General features: G+C 43.9%; 1 protein-coding gene across 4 annotated transcripts in view; it reads right to left on the bottom strand.

Annotated features, from left to right (window-relative positions):
* Positions 1-4,939: 4,939 nt before the first annotated feature.
* Positions 4,940-18,718, bottom strand: part of LOC119948960 (serine/threonine-protein kinase PRP4 homolog) — a 28,112-nt gene continuing 14,333 nt past the window's right edge. The window contains exons 7-19 of one of the 4 annotated variants that reach the window (XM_038770531.1): positions 18,412-18,485; positions 17,953-18,043; positions 17,101-17,248; positions 16,680-16,817; positions 15,782-15,935; positions 14,324-14,438; positions 12,582-12,733; positions 10,520-10,606; positions 8,816-9,561; positions 8,195-8,240; positions 7,565-7,650; positions 6,645-6,690; positions 4,940-5,116 (exon numbers count right to left, since the gene is read on the bottom strand). In XM_038770531.1, the coding sequence (XP_038626459.1) occupies positions 9,358-9,561; positions 10,520-10,606; positions 12,582-12,733; positions 14,324-14,438; positions 15,782-15,935; positions 16,680-16,817; positions 17,101-17,248; positions 17,953-18,043; positions 18,412-18,485 (1,163 nt within the window). In that variant the 3' untranslated portion in view covers positions 4,940-5,116; positions 6,645-6,690; positions 7,565-7,650; positions 8,195-8,240; positions 8,816-9,357. Of the gene's footprint in view, positions 5,117-6,644; positions 6,691-7,564; positions 7,651-8,194; positions 9,562-10,519; positions 10,607-12,581; positions 12,734-14,323; positions 14,439-15,138; positions 15,276-15,781; positions 15,936-16,679; positions 16,818-17,100; positions 17,249-17,952; positions 18,044-18,411; positions 18,486-18,718 lie in introns of those variants that run through there. The other 3 variants (XM_038770532.1, XM_038770530.1, XM_038770533.1) reach the window with 3 other exon arrangements.

Here is an 18,718-nt window from a genome sequence, read left to right on the forward strand (position 1 = left end):
GTCGTGGGTTCTAATCCTGGCTCCGCCACTTGTCAGCTGTGTGACTTTGGGTAAGTCACTTCACTTCCCCCGCCCCCCCTCCCTCCGCACATCCGCCAAGCTAGCTCTCTTCCTCCCTTCAAGGCCCTACTGAGAGCTCACCTCCTCCAGGAGGCCTTCCCAGACTGAGCCCCCTCCTTCCTCTCCCCCCTCCCCATCCCCCCCCGCCTTACCTCCTTCCCTTCCCCACAGCACCTGTATATATGTATATATGTTTGTACGTATTTATTACTCTATTTATTTTACTTGTACATATCTATTCTATTTATTTTATTTTGTTAATATGTTTTGTTTTGTTCTCTGTCTCCCCCTTCTAGACTGTGAGCCCACTGTTGGGTAGGGACCGTCTCTATATGTTGCCAAGTTGTACTTCCCAAGCGCTTAGTACAGTGCTCTGCACACAGTAAGCGCTCAATACGACTGATTGATTGATTGATTCTCTGGGTCTCAGTTATCTCATCTGTAAAATGGGGATTAAGACTGTGAGCCCCACGTGGGACAACCTGATAATCTTGTATATACCCCAGTGTTTACAGCAGTGCTTGGCACATAGTAAGCGCTTAACAAATACCATCAGTATTATTATTATAATTATTATTAATACTTTTTTGATGACATTCTGGATAGTGTCCAGAAGAGGGCAGCACAGCCAACTAGGAATGGTAAATGGAAAGAACTTTTTCAAGTACCAACTCAGTCTAGGGGAACAAATTGGAGTTTCTTAGAAGATGTAATTACGGTTGATAAATCTCTGAGGAGAATGCTCAGGAACCTGGAATCTATTCTTGCTTGGCAACAAAAGAGGAAAAAGCACAGGTGGATGAACTGAGGAACAAAGGGTCTGTCTGATGAAAATACTGTTTCCTTTCCATAGCTATTGAGATAATAATAACAATAATGGTATTTGTTAAGTGCTTTCTATATGACAAATACTGTTCTAAACGCTGGGGGGAGATACAAGGTAATCAGGTTGACCCACATGGGGCTCACAGTCTTAATCCCCATTTTACAGGTGAGGTAACTGAGGCCCAGAGAATTTAAGTGACTTGCCCAAAGTCACACAGCTGACAAGTGGCGGAGCCGGGATTAGAACCCACGACCTCTGACTCCCAAGCCTGAGCTCTTTCCACTGAGCCACGCTGCTTCTCTAAAAAAAACAAAGCACTGGGGTAATAATAATAATAATAATGGCATTTATTAAGCGCTTACTATGTGCAAAGCGCTGTTCTAAGCGCTGGGGAGGTTACAAGGTGATCAGGTTGTCCCACAGAGGGCTCACAGTCTTAATCCCCATTTTACAGATGAGGTAACTGAGGCCCAGAGAAGTTAAGTGACTTGCCCAAAGTCACACAGCTGACAAGTGGCGGAGCTGGGATTAGAACCCACGACCTGTGACTCCCAAGCCAGTGCTCTTTCCACTGACACGCTGCTTCTCATAATATAATAGCAAGTAGAAATTATGTCCCTGTGACTTGAAGAGAAGAGCTGTAGGGAACGACCACAAATCTAAAGGACTGTAAATATAAATATCAATAACATTTTGAGATGCCCTTATTAGAAACAAGCCCCTGAAGCAGGTAACGTGCATTTCTTCCCATTTCCTGGGAATTAAAACAAGAACTAGAAAAAAAGTTTCCATCCAAACATTTATTTTATAATGGAATAATTCCCCCTGATATTAGGACAGCCTGGAAAGCTTGAATCTTTATGAAATCTGGATAATTGAAACCACATTTCTCCCATAGAAATTGCACCTTCATATTTATCAATGCCCCCTCTCAGGGTCGCACCTAGAGAGTTTCCCGTACTCTACCAGCCTCAGCTACAGGAGGGAGAGTCAAGCAGAGGCCTACCCATTCCATTCCTTACTTGGCCAGTGGCTAGCAAGCGGAAGGCAATCTGCTACAAGTCAAAACTCACCCATGCTGGGCAGCAGCGGCACAGGACAGAAGTCAAGGGCAGTGACTCCAGTTTACTCTGTGGAAGGCAGCAATGTTAAACCACTTCCGTATTTTTACCAAGAAAACTCTACGGATACACTACCAAGACGATTGCAGATGGAAGTGGGGTTTCCTGGGAGAGGTGTGTCCATGGCGTCGCAATGGGTCAGAAACGACTCGACGGCACAAGACAATTTGTCCATGTGAATTCGAACTCTTGGTCAATCTGTTTACAAAGAAAATGATCTGGAATAGAAAAAAGAAAATTAGATTTCCATATCTTAGATTTTCTGCATCTAATAATGATGATAATAATAATAATAGTATTTACTAGGCACGTACAATCAATGGTATTTATTTAGCACTTACCATGTACAGAGAGCTGTATTAAGTGCTTAGGAGACTCCTGAAGGAGTTTACCAAGCACTATATTAAGTACTAGAGTAGAGCCATTGCAGTCGGATGGGACACGATCCCTATCCCGAATGAGGTTCACAACCTAAGGTGACTCCATTTAGCAGGAAATTTAGCCCAACAGTCTAGGTTTTTTGGCCTCCCTTTATCAGGCCTTCCTCCTAAGGCCAGAAAGGAAGGAGCAGGCTACAAGGGACACTCCACCTCATGGAGAGTGAACCTGCCCTACCCTCAACTTCTTGGGGGTCCTCCCTTACCTGTGCCAACCAAAAACCAGATTTTCCCAGACAACTTGTTCTTTTTTAATGGTCTTTGTTAAGCACTGACTATGGGCCAGGCACTCTTCCAAATGCTGGGAATCCAACCTGATTATCTTGCATCTACCCCAGGGCTTAGAACAGTGTGTGACACATAGTCAGTGCTTAATAAATACCATTTAAAAAAATACCTAGTCTCACTCTCTAAGACCACAAACCTAGTGTTGCTGCAGGCGACAGATGGAGGGTTTAGGAAATAAAGTTCTCTTTGATTCCAGATAACAGGATCATTCTAAATGACCCCACCCTAATTTTCAATAGGGTGGAGGATTGGGGGAGGGAAGAGAGTTTAGCAAGAATGAGATTCATATGAACGAGCAACCCCCAAGAATGAAAATTCAGAATGCAGGTGTATTTCAGTAAATTGCTTTGATAGTGTTTTCAGATTCAAAGTTGATGTTCTATTGACAGTTCATGGAGAATGTTTTAAATCTATGGCACAGGGAAAGAGCAAGCTTTTAAATGAAGACTCTGAGTCCCATGTGACAGGGATTGTGCTTGATAATAAAATTATGGTATTTGTTAAGCGCTTACTAAGTGCCCAGCACTTTACTAAGGTAATCAGTTTGGACACAGTCCCTGGCCCACAGAGCGCTTAGAACAGTGCTTTGCACATAGTAAGCACTTAATGCCATTATTATTATTAGAAGGCTTTATCTTGTAGTATCTAGTAAGCACTCACTAAATACCAAGACAACTCACAGTATTCCAATTCAGGAACATTCAAATTGCTAGTTCATTCTTTATCAAACAACCAATTAGTATTTGACTCATTTCAACGATACAGGAAATCACTTCAGTTTAAAAGTAAAAAAACTGCATTTTTTGAAGTTTTTCTTACAGGTTTTTACTGGCCTGCTCCTCACCCCTGGGATCAACTAACCATCACTCGGAGCAGTAGTTAGTAATAGGACAACAGTACTTAATAGTATTTATTAAGCACTTACTGTGCCCAGAGAACACACTGTGCCTTAAGGACTGGGAAATACACAAGGGGCTCACAATCCATGGATATAAATGGAGGGAGAGAAGACTGGAGAAAGACACAATCAGGAGCAGTGAAAAAATAAAAACTCAAGCCCCAAAGAAGACAAAGGCATTGATGTGGTGGGGCATTTCAGGAGTGAGATTTGTGGGAAGAGGACAGGGCAAAGATGGACATGAGGGGCAACAGGGGGTGAGGAGAAACAGGGGAGAGAATTCGGCCTTTGGTGGTGGCAGTGCCTGGAGACTCTGGGTTGAGAAATGACACCTCCTCCCCAGAGAGACCCCAACTTCTGTGCAGAGTAAGGCAAGGGGATGGCATCCCCTTATGGGGACCCAGGGCGAGAAGTGTCGTTAGCCCAACCAAGGAGCCTGGAGAGTTGACGGGAACCCTCCAGGCACCATATGCGCTTTTCATGGATTAATTCCAGAATCCACCACGACTCGACCAAGTAGAAATCCCACTTTAGCGTCTTCCTGGTGCCCGTCTTCCCTTCGGTGTCTCTCGGCCCCTGGAGAACACTCCGAATGCAGCCCCTTCCATCCGACCCAGCATTCAGGGTGAGGAGTTGATGCAGCCCACCACTCAAGCCCTATGCCGCAGAGGTCAGGAGGGGGATAGGAATACGTTACTGGGCCTCAGTTGTGACACCAACAGCCTGCTGGATGTCTGGCTTCTGGCCCCTAACAGAGGGAGCTGGCCCGCTCTGACTTAGCCAAGTTCTCTCACCACCATGGTGCCATCCCTCACGTAGGTACCTCTGTCTCTGCACCAGTTGCCTGTCGGCCCTCAATGCTGAGATGAGGCACGGCTTCAGGCCAGATGCCTGGGTAGTCAGAGGACAATCTGAGAGGTTGGATCCAGGAGTCCACAGGAGATGGGGTGGGACGGGTCAGAGCCAAATGGAAGCAAGGGACACCTCCCCTCCCACTCCCAGACCACAGCCCACTGTCTTCCCCATTCAGATGGTGGGCCTCGAATGTCGCTGACTGAAAAGCAGGGACTGAGAAGGCAGGAACAGCTGAGTGAGAAATTCTGTTTTGGCTGGAGGTAGAACAGAATTGGGGTGGGGGATGAGGAAAATGGCTTGAAACCGAGGCCCCCCCATCTTCCCTGCTCCGCCTCCCTCCACCCCCAAGCTCCAGCAAAAACTCCAACCGGCAAGCCGGGAAACAACCTCATCAAATAAACGATAACTCAGAACACCAATCCGATGTGAAAAAAGAAACAGGCCAGCAAACGGGTACAAGAAAGATTTTATTAAGAGATTCGTTAACCACGCAGGGACTGTGTTCTTCTAAACATTAGAATTTTAAGGATGCCATGAAAGAGCTCAAGTTATGTCTTCTGTATTCTCAGATACATCAGGCTCCCGGGTCGACCAAAAAATGTGAAAAGTCCTTCAGGAGCAGACACTTACCCTGGGGTAAGGGAAAAAGATAGAGAAATCTAAAGATAACATAGCAACAAAGTCGAACAAAGTGATTGCAAAGATGCTTGCAAAAAAAAAAGTCACTCAGCACGTTACGGCATGACATACAAAGACGTGAACGAACTTTTAGCTACGATTTCCAGGAAACAAATTACTAAGGAAATGATATATTTCACTCAGAGAACAGCCAGGTGTGAAATTCGTGACTCTGGCTGGCTGCGTGGGCACGTGTATCATCCTGATGGTAGAATTTACATATCGCGGGCTCAACTCTCATGAAAGCACATCTCCACTTTTACATATAACATTCCTGTTTAGTGAACAAGAACCCCGTGTACCGTGGAGGAGCAAGGTGAACATCCCGGACATCTCGCGCTTAACATTTTTCACCCGGAGAGCCTTCATTGCTGCTCTAAATTAGATCTCCGTATTCAGTTGCTTTGTTTTATTCCAAACATCATTCTTTGGCATCAACAAAGCAACTGAACTGTTAAGTCAGTGTTCGGGTATGAAATCATAGTAATTGTACGGGGGAAAAGGCTCCGGAGAGCAAACTGGCCAAAATCAAGTCGAATGCCAGACCTCCCACCCTCCTCTGCCACAAACTGTCCTGAGCTGTCAGTACCATCAAAATGTTGCAGGCTCGGATAATTCTCTACGACACTTCCTTTATCGTTTTCATCTCAGCACCGCTGAGGTGGTGTAGTCTGGCATTGTGAGGGATCACCTTGGAGAAGGGCAGAGGGGGAGGGAAGTGCAGAGAAGAATCAGGAACCTGCAACAACTCCTCAGACTCCTGAGGACACAGCGCCATTGCACAGCCGAGGCGAAGGGGAATGACTAGACTGGCGCGGGCTTAAAGAGCGGGCCGCCCTCATGAAGCCAAGAGCGCTGTGCCAGATATGCACGCCTCTGCTTCCCAGGCTCTTGGTAACATGGCCCTTGTCTGGGCGACGTTAGAGGAACGAGAACAGGTGGCACCCTTCAAGCCTCGGACAGCGTGAAGATGCCGACCAGGCACGAACTCGAGAGGCGGTCTCAAAGAATATGGCGGGAAAGGCCAATTGGAGGAGGGAGCGTTGACTGGACCAGGTGGTTTTTCCAGCCACCATTCCCTCAAACTCGCGCCAACACTGAGCCAGAGGAGAATTAAAATTCAAGTCTATTTTTTTTTATTCGCAATGGTTTTGGTGGGTGCCGTTTTCTTATCTGCTCTGACACGGCTGACTGCCCCCGAATTTCTTCGAGTGTACTTTTTAAGTATCCCTGGATGGTTCATTTCCATTTTAAAGGAAAAAAAAACTTCCTTAACAAAAAAGATCACCAAGTACGCCCTCCTGCTACAATTTATTGAAAGCAAAAACTCCATAACCATAACACATGACCACCACAGGGACAGTATTTTCATGTGTCATCGAGATTACAAACACATTAATGAGATCTTAAATCTAAGTGCTGTAGACCAGAAGATTAGACTTAACTAAATGACTATTTCATATCTTTTATAGAGTAGAAACCTGAGCTTATGTCTTCTGGAGATCGTCACCTTCTTTTCAGCTGCACCTAAAACACAAAGAACAAGCAAACGAGCAACTTTATGCTATTTTAAAACAGTTTACAAAGCTCTGTAGGCATTAGATGAATCGTTCTAGTGAAGGGGATGTTACTGCATTACAGTATTCTTACATCATGATGTAAAAATGGTGCCACAAACTAGCAGACGCAGTAATTACTAAATCTGAAGAAAATCACCCAAAAACCAAAACAAAAAACACAAAACACAAAAAACCTGCTCCTAAAACTGAGGTATGCCAGTATCAAAGTGCGGCAAACTCCAGAGGGAAGTTTATGAACAATTACTCGCTTTTTTAGAGAGTATAAGGTGCATTCCTGTTGGCTCTATGTAACAGACTTATTATTTGGAAGTAACGTATTCATCTTGTTTAAAAAAGGAAAATCCTTAGGGGACAGGTTGAAGGGATGTTAAAACATCACCCATGCCCTGCCTATTTGCAGTTTATTCATTTCATCTCCTTGATAGGGCCCACCCCATCAGCACAGTGCCTGCTATTCTCATTTTCCATCCACGACTGCACCAAGTGTGCCTGTTTGTTCCAATTATGTGCCTAGATGAACAGAAAAGATCTCGTTGACTATTTCAAGTCTCTTTAAACCAGAAAAACACAACCTTTAAAAAAAATTCCAAAAAGGAAAAAAAAAAAAAAAAGAGGGAGAGATTCGATACCTGCCGGGCCAAACAAATACTGTTTCGTTGTACTGCCCGACAAACAAAATGACTGCCACCTCTGGCTCTCATCCTTTATGTTAATATACGAATGCAGAAATGAACATTTCTGGTTTCCTCATGTTGCAAAAAATCAAACCAATTCAAATGATCGTTTTAACTTGTTTATCTACACATGCTGTCAGAAATAACCTTGTGAGGAAGGTGAAGGTGGTGTCTCAGCAATCAGACCCCCAGGAGAAGGCGGTGAGTGGCCTGTGCCCAGCTTTCCTTTTTTTCTTTCGGCACCATCAAAAGGAAAAGTGAGAGAACAGCACAAACATTAGTTAAACTCTGAATTCACTCCTATATAACCTAAAGGAATAACTGCACTACAACGAAAGCAGACAGTAGCCGTAGGGCTTTATGATGAAATATCTGGAGGGGGAGGTCTTCTAAATTAACATAGCCTGACATAGCCTTGCAGGATTTACATCCTTAGTAATCCGTTTAAGCTAAAGGATTTTACAAAAATAAAAAATAAAAAAAAATGAAAGGTTGCTTTCAACCCTTTATTGGATTACCTGACTTACCAGCACTGAAGACAAAAACTTTTAAAGATGGCTACAAATGCCTTGTTCACAAAAGACTTTATTATCTAACGATGCATACTGAAAACATACAGAAATCTGCATGGTCCACTTTACATGCAGCAGAACAATCTTCACTTTACAATAAGTGAGTGTCAACTGTTTTACGCAATAGACAACACTTTCAAGTCACATTTCTTATTAAAGAAAAAGCTTCATTTACAAAAGAAATAAAAGGTAAAGAAGCAATTACCGCTTTTAAAAAGCAGCTGCTATGTTCAAGAGTGGAAGGTTTATGCCTGTATTGAAAGACAACATGATCACAAATAATGAAAACAATGAGCAAATGAAAACACTTTTTCCATAAAGCAGTACATTTTCAAAATGACATACAAAGAGTTAAAAACTTAATGTTGTCTAGCTAACTTGTAGACAGGAGGGCTTTCAGAAGAAGGAGGTCCTGACATTCGTAATTAGTAAATGAAAATCCTGTAGGCATTTACGTATTAGTTGGGAACCGTAGTAACAAAACGTATCCAAAGTCTATATAGCCAGTCGATTTAAAAAAAATTGAAAGTAAGAAGAAACAGTACACTGAAGGTGCTCTATAATCCACCAAGTGTGCCCTCTCCCCAATCTTAAATGTGATGAACAAGAACCGAGGTTGTAACTACGCCACAGTTGCAATGGAAAAAAAAAACAAACAGGAAAATGAAAGAAAAGGAAAAAAAAAAAAAAAGAAAGATTATAAAACAGAGGATTCATCTACCCGACATGCAGGGAATTCTGCCGCCAAACTACCGTCCCTCATTGTGCCAGCTGTTCCAGTAAAATAACATCTTAAAACATCAGTGATGTGGATGGTTTAGCTTACCTTCAGTGTACTGAAAGTTGTACACAACCTGCTTTAAAAGGAGACCATCCCTGCGGGCAGAGCAAGAAGGAACGGGCCCCCTTCGGCACTGACTACACCAAGGGCACGCTGCTGTGGCCTGCGCGCACACACACACCTAGGAAAATGTGAATATAAACAGCATTTATGCTGGCCATTTTCTCAGAGACCAAACTGAAGCCATGTCGGCTCAAAACAAATCAACCACCCGGTATTACTGTTCTTTGCATCACAGAGCCTTGGCTTTCATGGGAACTGCAACCATACACGGTAGCATTGTACTTTGTGCAGTCTTGGCAATTAAAACAGTTCTACAGGGACAATTCTCACATAAAGACACAAACGGAGCGACTGACATTTCTAAACGAAATATCGGCCTTCATGTTAATTCAACTAGATCATGCTTCCTCAATTGGCGGGGAAAGATATTTATAGGCTTATATACATTAATAAACGGCTGGGACATCATTGCTTCAGTCTTTGTACTTTAATTTACTCAAACCCTTGGAGCTTCTTCGTCTCATTTAAATCTTTTCCTGGATGAAGGCGTGCTGCAGAGCCTGGTTGATGCTGATCCGTTTAGCCGGGTCCAACATTAGGATCTGGTCCAACAAGTCCTTGAGCTGGTGTACTTTTTTACGCTGGTCTTCTGGGAGCCGCTGGCACCCGATCAGGTCGGCCAACAGGTCCTTGGTTGGATTAATGGTGCTCATGACCGTCACTTTCTCCTAAAAGACAGGTTTCAAAGTGCCACCGTCATTTATGGCCCAATCTACCGCTAGAATCCAAACACACAAAACCGGTGCCTATCTTTTGCTGGCCAAAGCACGAAGACTTGCCTGAAATTTGTTCTGGTTGCCTACCTGCTGCAAACTCAACACGGGCTTCTGGGCACAAGCGCTCTATCTGATGTATGGAAAAGCTGAAGCAAGGGTTTTACAGTGAGATAAAAGAATATCATTCAACCTCACTTAGCGGGCTTTCTGTTCTGTTTCACCCACCTGTCGGTTGAAATAGGAGAAGATAACCTAAAAGACTTCTACGAGTCAGAGTGGTCTAAGACGATCACTTCTTAGAAATAACTTTCTAGGATTTATAACCCTAATGCAAGAAGCAGCGTGGTCTAGTGAATAGAAAACAGGTCTGAGAGTCAGAATGACCTGGGTTCCGATCCCAGCTCTGCCACTCATCTGCCGGGTGACCTTGGGCAATTCACTTAACTTCGCTGTGCCTCAGTTATCTCATCTGTAAAGTGGGGATCAAGACTGTGAGCCCCATGTGGGGCATGGACTGTGCCCAGTCTGATGAGCTTGTATCTTACCCCAGCGCTTAGTACAGTGCCTAGCATAAAGTAAGCACTTAAATATCATTTACAGAAAAACGAAAACATAAAAAAACTCACCTCGCCAAAAATGCTGTTTGTCTCTACCTCCAACTTAATTTCAAACGCCACATAATTCTCTAGGGAGGATTCGTATATCGTTTTCTCCAGTAAATAACAGAATCCCTGTTTGCACAAACACTAGGACTCAAATCATAACGGAGCTAAAATGATGATTTAGGGAATGATGGTTTTATTACTCTCCAGTCTCGGCTCCTGTAACTGCCATTGTTTATAAACAAATCACAGAACACGGATTTAAAGCCCAAAGTACTTGGCTAGCCCTGTGCATTTAAAATACTTACCCTTTCTGTCACTTTATCTACTTCTATATACATGAAGTTGAGATTTTGATCGAAATGCTGATCTTTGAACACCCCTTTACGTATCATCTGAAAGAGAAAAGAAAATCCTCTTTTACTCTTGTTTTAAAAGAAGGTAGGTTTAGCCTGGCCATTTCAAGCGTTTGCCAGCCATATGCTCACCAACCCTGAGGCCGGCAGCCTGCCACCGCCAAGTAGGAAGGCCACCGCAATAGCGAATGGTGGTGGACTGGATTTGCTAGGAGACACTGGGCCATGAGGGAACGCGAGCTTAGCTTAGTAGCTAGAGCTCCTTACTCTTATCTCCTCCTCCCACTAGGACTCTGCTTAAGCACTTGGACCTATTCCACTTATAAAGTTGATCCTCACCGCCCCCAGGTACGGACATATCCTTACGCTCTCTCGTTCCCCCTATCGGTAACTCATTTTACTCTCTGTCTCCCCCTCTAGACTGGAAGCTCCTTGTGGGCCGGGACTGTCAACCGACTCTAGTGGCTTGCTCTCTCCCAAACGCCTAGGTCAGAGCTCGATAAGGGACACTGATCATCTGGTTGCTGGGCTCCCCAGATTTCTCACCTTTGCCGGAAGCTCCACAAGAAACGGAGTAGCAGTAGCAACTAAAAACAGAAACCAGAGCCACCTCACGGCTGGTTCCAGCCACAGCAGCTGGGATAACCCAAACGGAAGCTGATGATGCACCATTGCTGCTTCTTTCCATGCAAGGAAATCAGCTACAGGGATGACTGCTCTGCTCCTCTCTCCCAGAAGCAGCACAGACCATCCCATTCGTTGTGAAATAAAAATCCTTCAAAAAAGCCACTGCAAGCGCTGCCTCTAGACCAGCTTAATGAACACAATGGTTTTTGAAGGCTCTCAGTTGCTGATGTCACAAAGAACGGATTTTTATTTTAAAAAGGTCAACGTGGGTGTTCACCTCTGTATTCAAAAATCAATAAGGTAACTAAATCCAAGAGATTTTAGACAGTAGGATAATTTTTCAAGGAGAAAAAAAAGGTTACTTTACACTTTAAGAGCTCTTCTCCAGACTTTAGGGAGCTTGATGAAATCTTAAAGTACAGTCACAACAGACCTGTACGAATGAAAACGCTTTCAACCTTTCAAAAAATCTACTGAACTGGTCCTGCTTAACAGACTTCTGGAAATCAGTCTGTCCACACCCATTTTTTTTCCAAATCTGCTGACACTGAGACCCGAGCAGTTTCTAGCTGTTCTTGCTGTGTGCAGCTGGTAGAGCCCGCAGAGACGGCAAGCCCCAGGGTAAAGAAGCCAATGGGTACTGGTAACCTCCAATTTTAACCCATTTAAAATGGGTTAAAATGCCCGCATGCCCCCTACCTTATGGGAGGCTGCCTGGACCTGGGTCACCTTGGTACCAACCCCTCAAAACCCACAAGAGGGGCTGAACCCAAGCACAGCTTGGCTATGCGCCTCGATCCCCCACAGTCACACCTGCCTCCGTTGTAGCTACTCTGCCGTCTATCCCTCTTTCAGCTCCCTTTCCCCAAAACTCATTGCCTGGTTTCAGAAACATGTTCTCCAGAAGGGCTGGCTCTACCCTTCATGGTGCCGATCAACCCCTGGGGGGACTGGAAGGGAAGAGGAGGAAGGAATCCAACAGTGGGAGAATCAGGTTATACAACCCACACATGGCGCTGGATCTAAGCCGCCCTCGTGTCGACTAAAACCCAGGCCCCGTACTGCTGGTTCTGCCTGTTGCGTTTGGTTTTGCCTCAGAGGAAGGGCTAAAGGTGCAGATTTAAATGGCATAGGGGAAGAGAGGGAGGGTAAGGGGGTGGGGGCGAAGGGGGAGATTGTGGACTAGTTAGGTCCCCGGTGGAAAATGCTACTTAAAGATTAGAGGTTCAGTAGTGACAGAAGGAACCCACAGCCACACGCCTTGCACTGGGGCGGGAGGAGGGAGGGGTCTAATTTCTTCTGACCACTACTGGCAGGGTCCTTGATCCCTAGGCTCGTTCTGCTGGCTCTACACATCATGAATAAGTTGCGCACGCGGATTTCTTACCTTATTCGGCATTTTTCCCTTCAGGTCCATGGCAAGTTTCAACATATGATTATTTGTTTTGCCAGGAAATAGTATTTTTCCAGTATAAAGTTCATAAAGGGTGCAGCCTACAGACCACATATCTATACCATAGTCATAGCTTTTACCTATAACTGAAATCAGAAAGAGAATGTTATCAGTTTCTATCCTCAAAGAATGATTAAAACCAAACCAGTATGCAAAACTCACTTAATGAGGTAAAAAGAATGGATAACAAAATCGCTTCGTGCTGTTGCTTCCTTTTCCCACTTCCCATGTTTGGTCGAGGTGCTAATGGGCAAAAATCAGCAAAGGAAACCAAAATACGGGTTTGTAATGAGACCTTACTGAGAGTTAGGTATTAGGGTTGCAGGTTTTTCCACATTTGTTGCATCACCCTACTTGGGGCTGGGTGGTGGAGGAAAGAAAAAGGAGGGAAGGGAAGTAAAGTGGGGTAGTATGGAAGGGGAAGGAGTAGAGGGTAGCAGTAGCAGTGGTGTGGATTATGTTGACCATTTGGTCCCATGGGGAATACGCAACTGCCTCGACCTCACTGTCACTCCAGTTCCCATAGATCTCCCTGGGGGGCCAGGGCAAGGAGGGCTAAGCACTTGGCAAGGATGAGTTAGGAAATGGCTACAGTGTCAGGATGTGGCAGCTGACTTCTCTGCTACGCCTAATGCCCATTCTAAAGACTGAGAGCTCCTTACAGGACAGGGACTATATCTTACCTGATTACCTTGTGTTTAACCCAGCATTCAGCACAGTGCTTCAGCAGAGTGAATACTTAAGTCTATAATTATAATTATGATTACTTTGGGTGATAACTAGTCAAAGTCATCCGCCTTGCCTAAAAAGCTGTGAAGGTAAAGCCATTAGCTTCCCTCCCTACTGACTAGAGATCCTTACCAGTTATTAGAATTGGCCCATTCTTCATTAAAAAGCCAGGACAGATGACAAATCTTCAAAGAATGCTGCTTCTACGGTATCTACGGACTGTAACTTCTCTTCCCTCCCAAATCCTCTCCTCCGTCTAATTTTCCCATTGCAGCTGACGACCCATTTCCCCCATTTCTCAAACTCATAACCATGGTGTTATCCTGGGCTCCCCTCTCTTTCAACACCCATATTCAGTCTGTCACCAAACCCTGTCGATTTTTTTTCCCAACAGTCACACTCCACTTTCCTCGCCACTCCTCCAAAGCCTCCGAAGTTTGCTCATTTCCCTCCACATCCTATCTGGTGATTTTAAGGCCCTCGATCAAGACTCGCATGACTACATATTCCACTTTGCCCTCGCCACTTCCCAGGTCCCGCAGTGATATCCTCTGGAGCCACAGTGTTTCACTTTTATCTCTCCCACATCTGAATCCTTGCTCAAGCCTGCCCTCCTCAACTCCAGCCCCTTTCACATCAGCACACCGCCGATCTCCCCCATCTTTCTGAAATCAGCTCTCCTCCTCCAGGAAGCCTTCCCAGTTTAATTGAAATCCCTCCACTCAAGTGCCACTTCAAGTGCTTCTTCCTCACCAAACACTCCCTTATACAGACCCACCTTCGTATGCCACTAACTATCTGTAATTTATCTTTGAGCTGTCTCCCTGTTACTTCCTTGAGGATAGGGATCATGTCTACTAATTCTACTACACTCTCCCAACTGCTTAATTCAGAGCTGTGCACAAAGTAGGGGATCGATGCTTCTGAAAACATTTAATGATACTCACTTATTTCAGGAGCACGATAAAATCTACTGACGAGATATGGAGTAATGTCATTATCGGCAACATGTGAGGCTGACCCAAAATCACAAAGCTTTAAAATAGTTTTTGATTCATTCACCTACAAAAGATTAAAGAGATTGCACTGAGCACATGGACAGTTTAAGATCACCACAGTGAAGTTACCCAGGCTAGCAAAACAACTAGCTTACAAAAGTGTCAGCTTTCAGGCAATTTTTGATTCTGCTTCTACAATTCTGACACTTCCATCTGGTCTACAGCCTACACTACTCTGCATGCTTAAAATGAAGAAAAGCTTCATTGAGGCGAAATGGGTTTTTTGAAGAACACTCCTCACAAGATGCTGCCTTTCTAATTAGAAAACTCTGCAACAATCATAAACTTTAAAACGCTGAATAGTTTCACTGACATGAATATGCATTACTAAAGCAAACAGATTCTGTGTATTTTGTGATGATGGCAGAAGGATGGTTTCCACCAAAAGATGCTGATAATTTACCAAATGCAGTGAGGGAAACGATGGACCAAATCGGGGAAAGTGAAACCTCTTAAACGGATGCCAGATATTAAGGAAAAAAAATATTCAAAGTACACATGACCAAAAGAGACCAATAGAAGCGTTAATCGTTTGCACTCTTTTAAATAGTTTTTCAACTCATAGAGCAATGATGGTATCAGCTGATAAAGGCTACAAGTTACTCCCAATTACAAGCCATTCCACAGGCAGAACTTTGTGCAAGATGTAACACGAGATTTAAAGTTCCAGGGCCCCTTCCCCTCTGCAAAAGAGATTCACTCACTCATTCTGAGTTGGGACTTGAGGCTACTCTTCGTATCCCACCAAAGAGTAACAGCTACATCATTATCTCAGCTAACACTGGTCTATCAACCGTTCCTTGTCACATCAGAATTGGTCAAAAACTAGTCAAGGTTAATCCTGGAAAAAAAACATTTTTATTCTCAAGCCCCCCCATTTCACACTTTTGAACGAATAGAAAGTGGAGACAGAGCTCAAATCAGATATACAGTAAAACCTCTCACAGCACAACACACTCTCGGGGAAAATTCAGCCAAGACAGACGTAAACTATCAGCCCCCAGGAGATCAAAGAGGTTGCCTGGGTAAAAGAGTAGTAATAGTAGTAGCAGTACTGACTGAGGAGCACTGTGCTAGGTGCTGGGAAAGCATACACCCGTGGATATTAGAAACGGTAGCTTACTCAAGAGGCTCACAGTGTAAGAATAAAAGCTAAGGATAGGGGACTGGTGACGGACGCTTAAGGAGAAATGGAACAAATACTAAAACGTAAAAGACAAAGACGAATACACAAAACAAACATAGAGCAGTAGGGTACTTTGGGAATTTCAGGCGCCTCGAGGTTTCAGGTCTCAGAGTCACATCTGTAGCCACAGAGCAACACATCACATTTTGTTTTTCACTTACCAAGATGTTGTCCGGTTTGATATCGGCGTGAAGGATGTTGCACCTTTTAAGGAGTTTCAATGCCAGGAATAACTGCTGACTGTAGGACCGTACGGCTTTTATGTGAAGCCCAACATCCTTACCATACTTCTTCAGTACCTCTCGTAAATTCATGCTTTTAGAAGAGAGAGAATGAAATTAGCAGATGAAAGGTGCGTTGCAAATATAGGATGGAATACATTCTAAACCAACATTCCAACACACTGGCAAGAGCCTTATCAGAATTAAGAAATCACTATTAGTGAACTAGAGATTTTCCATCTTAGTGCCCTCAAAAACGCTCTGATTATTGCAAAATAAACAAATTACGATTCTGATGCCCTGAAGTTTAAATCCAGGTGGCACGAATTGAACATTCATTCATTTGTATATATTGAGCACCTACTGTGTGCAAAGCACTGTACTAAGCGTTTGGGAGAGTACACTATAACAATAAACAGACATCCCCTGCCCATGAGCTTACGGCCTAGAAAGGAGTTTACAGTCTAGAACACAAAACACTAAACACAAAAACTTGGGGATCACATAAGTATTCCCCTGACTCAAGACTAAGACTCAGTGTCTTAGACGTAAGCCTATTCTAGCATCAGTTCCTCTACCCTCATCCTCCACTCTATGTTAAAAAGAACAAGTGTGTATCTGCAGCCGGATTAAAAAAAAAAAACCCAAAAAACTGCAGGTGTGGTTAAGACCACAGACATGTGCTTCCCTCACTGAGGTGTAGTGCAGTGAAAATAAAAGCATGAAATTACTTAGAGAATAAATAATGTAGAAAATGGGAAATTTTAGTACTGTGTTGCTCTAAAAAGCATCCAATAAAACACTGTCATTTTCCACCTCTCCCCATTTATCACCTTACCTGAGAGGTTCAAATACAAGACAGAGATGCTGCTTGTGGTAAAAGTGTCGGAAGAGTCGCAGGCAATGAAACTTATCATCAGGGTCAGCGTCGTTAAGCTTTTTCAAAAACTCCAGTTCTTTCAAACCAGTTTTCTGCCTAGAAACAAAAAGGACAATTTAGCCCAAACAGTTAAGTAGTGAGAATTTATAAAGTACTTCTCATTAAAAACAAAAACCAAAAAACAAAACTTGCTTCTGAATTAATAAACACTGGGCTCTAGACAGAGAAGAGACCCTTCCAAATAAGTCCACACGTAGAGAAACTGAGGTTTACTTGAACCTGAAACGCCTCTATCTGAAGCATACGTGCAGTAAAATTAATGCTATTTAGGCACACTTGTACATGACGGTTGATAAATTTGTTGTGTGGCGTGGCTTACATTAGCTCATTATTTCTGATGATTTTTACTGCGACTTCTTGGTTGGCTCTTGCCATATCTCTGGCTCGCACTACGTTACTGAAGACGCCCTGCCCCGTGTAACCGTAGACATTGTAACGCTTATCGAGGACTTCGCCGATGTTCACACCTGAAGGGGGAAAGGAAGAGATTAAAAAACCGCATTCTGAACTTGACGTCAGAGAACCAGAATATTAATGAAAGATATCTTGTAAATTGCCTAAGCCACTAAGAAATGAGCAAACACAGTGCGGTCACTTAAAAATTGTGTCATCTCTGCTACGTGCCCGGCTGTGGGAATCACGGAGCATCAAAACCTGGCTGCCTTTGTCACTATCTCTTTCATAAATGAAGTTAGAAATTGCATGCCCACTTCAGCCCATTACATGAAATGTTTCTGCTGCTCTCTCACTGCTGATGACTTTAACATTGAGTAGGGAAGAAATGTGCTCACTGAAGCGCTTCCAAATGGAGTCTTGCATGATATATACTGCACGATTGGCATCCAAGTTGCTTGCACGCTGTTTTTCTTGGTTTCAGATCAAGGCGAGCATGTGGACGTACCCCTTCCTTCCTTCTGGAGGAAGATCATGGCTGAAAATAACTTTGGATAGGTTTTAATTTTACATCAAGAGTTTAATCTGCTTTGACTGGGACACCACTGGGCAGCTCAATCGGATATTACAGTGTGGGATCATGCAGCCGATGGATGTGCCACACTTTTTAAGTGATGGCACTGTGGTATAATGCTACTGTAGCTCTTTCCGACCAGGTGCTTTTAAATCTCCTCTAACTTCAGATGGAACTGCCAAGTAGTAAGAAAGGCACACTTACGGTAATAGCCTTCTGCATCAGTCCAATTATCCCTAAGGTTAGGATTCTCTTTGAAATCCTTTCCAATGCCAGCCGCCCGCAGTCGAGCACTCTGAAAGACAACGCCATATAAAATATGACTGCCCAAATCCCTCGCCAGCCTGGCCCACTCCCATTCCCATCCCATTTCCTGGTCGTGTACTTCCTCGGACTTCACACCCGCATTTCCGGCCCCTCTGCTTTGGGGGCGGGGGAACATGTCGGTCAACTCGGCTGTATTGTAGTCTCTCGACTGCTTAGTACGGTACTCCGCATACGGTAAGCGCTCAAGAAATGCCGTTGATTGATAAATGCAGCCCCTTATACAACGCCTCGAGGGTCTATGTTTTAAGGGTTAGAGAGGGGAGAGTTTTCTGCTAGGTTTGTGCCAATCAAGTCAAAAATGCTACTTTCCGGTACGAAAGAATCAAAGTCACTTACATCAAAGTATGCAGCAAACATGTCATCAGATTCTGTGAACATGTCAGGAGCCGACAGTTTCTTCTGAGCCGAGCCTTTAAAAAAAAGTCACGTTACACTCAGTTTCTCCTGTGACATCAAGGTTATATTCTTGATGAAACTCCTGGTAGGGAAAGCCAGTTTATGACATGCCTGTCTTGACTAATGTTGGGATTTGATATGCCTGTCTTGACTAATGTTGCGAGTGGGTACACTACTATTTCCAACATCACATCACATTCTAACAGAAATGCGTTATTAATAATACTGGTATTTGTTAAGGGTTTAC

Source organism: Tachyglossus aculeatus, chromosome X3, assembly GCF_015852505.1.
Source record: "Tachyglossus aculeatus isolate mTacAcu1 chromosome X3, mTacAcu1.pri, whole genome shotgun sequence".
Lineage (NCBI taxonomy): Eukaryota > Metazoa > Chordata > Mammalia > Monotremata > Tachyglossidae > Tachyglossus > Tachyglossus aculeatus.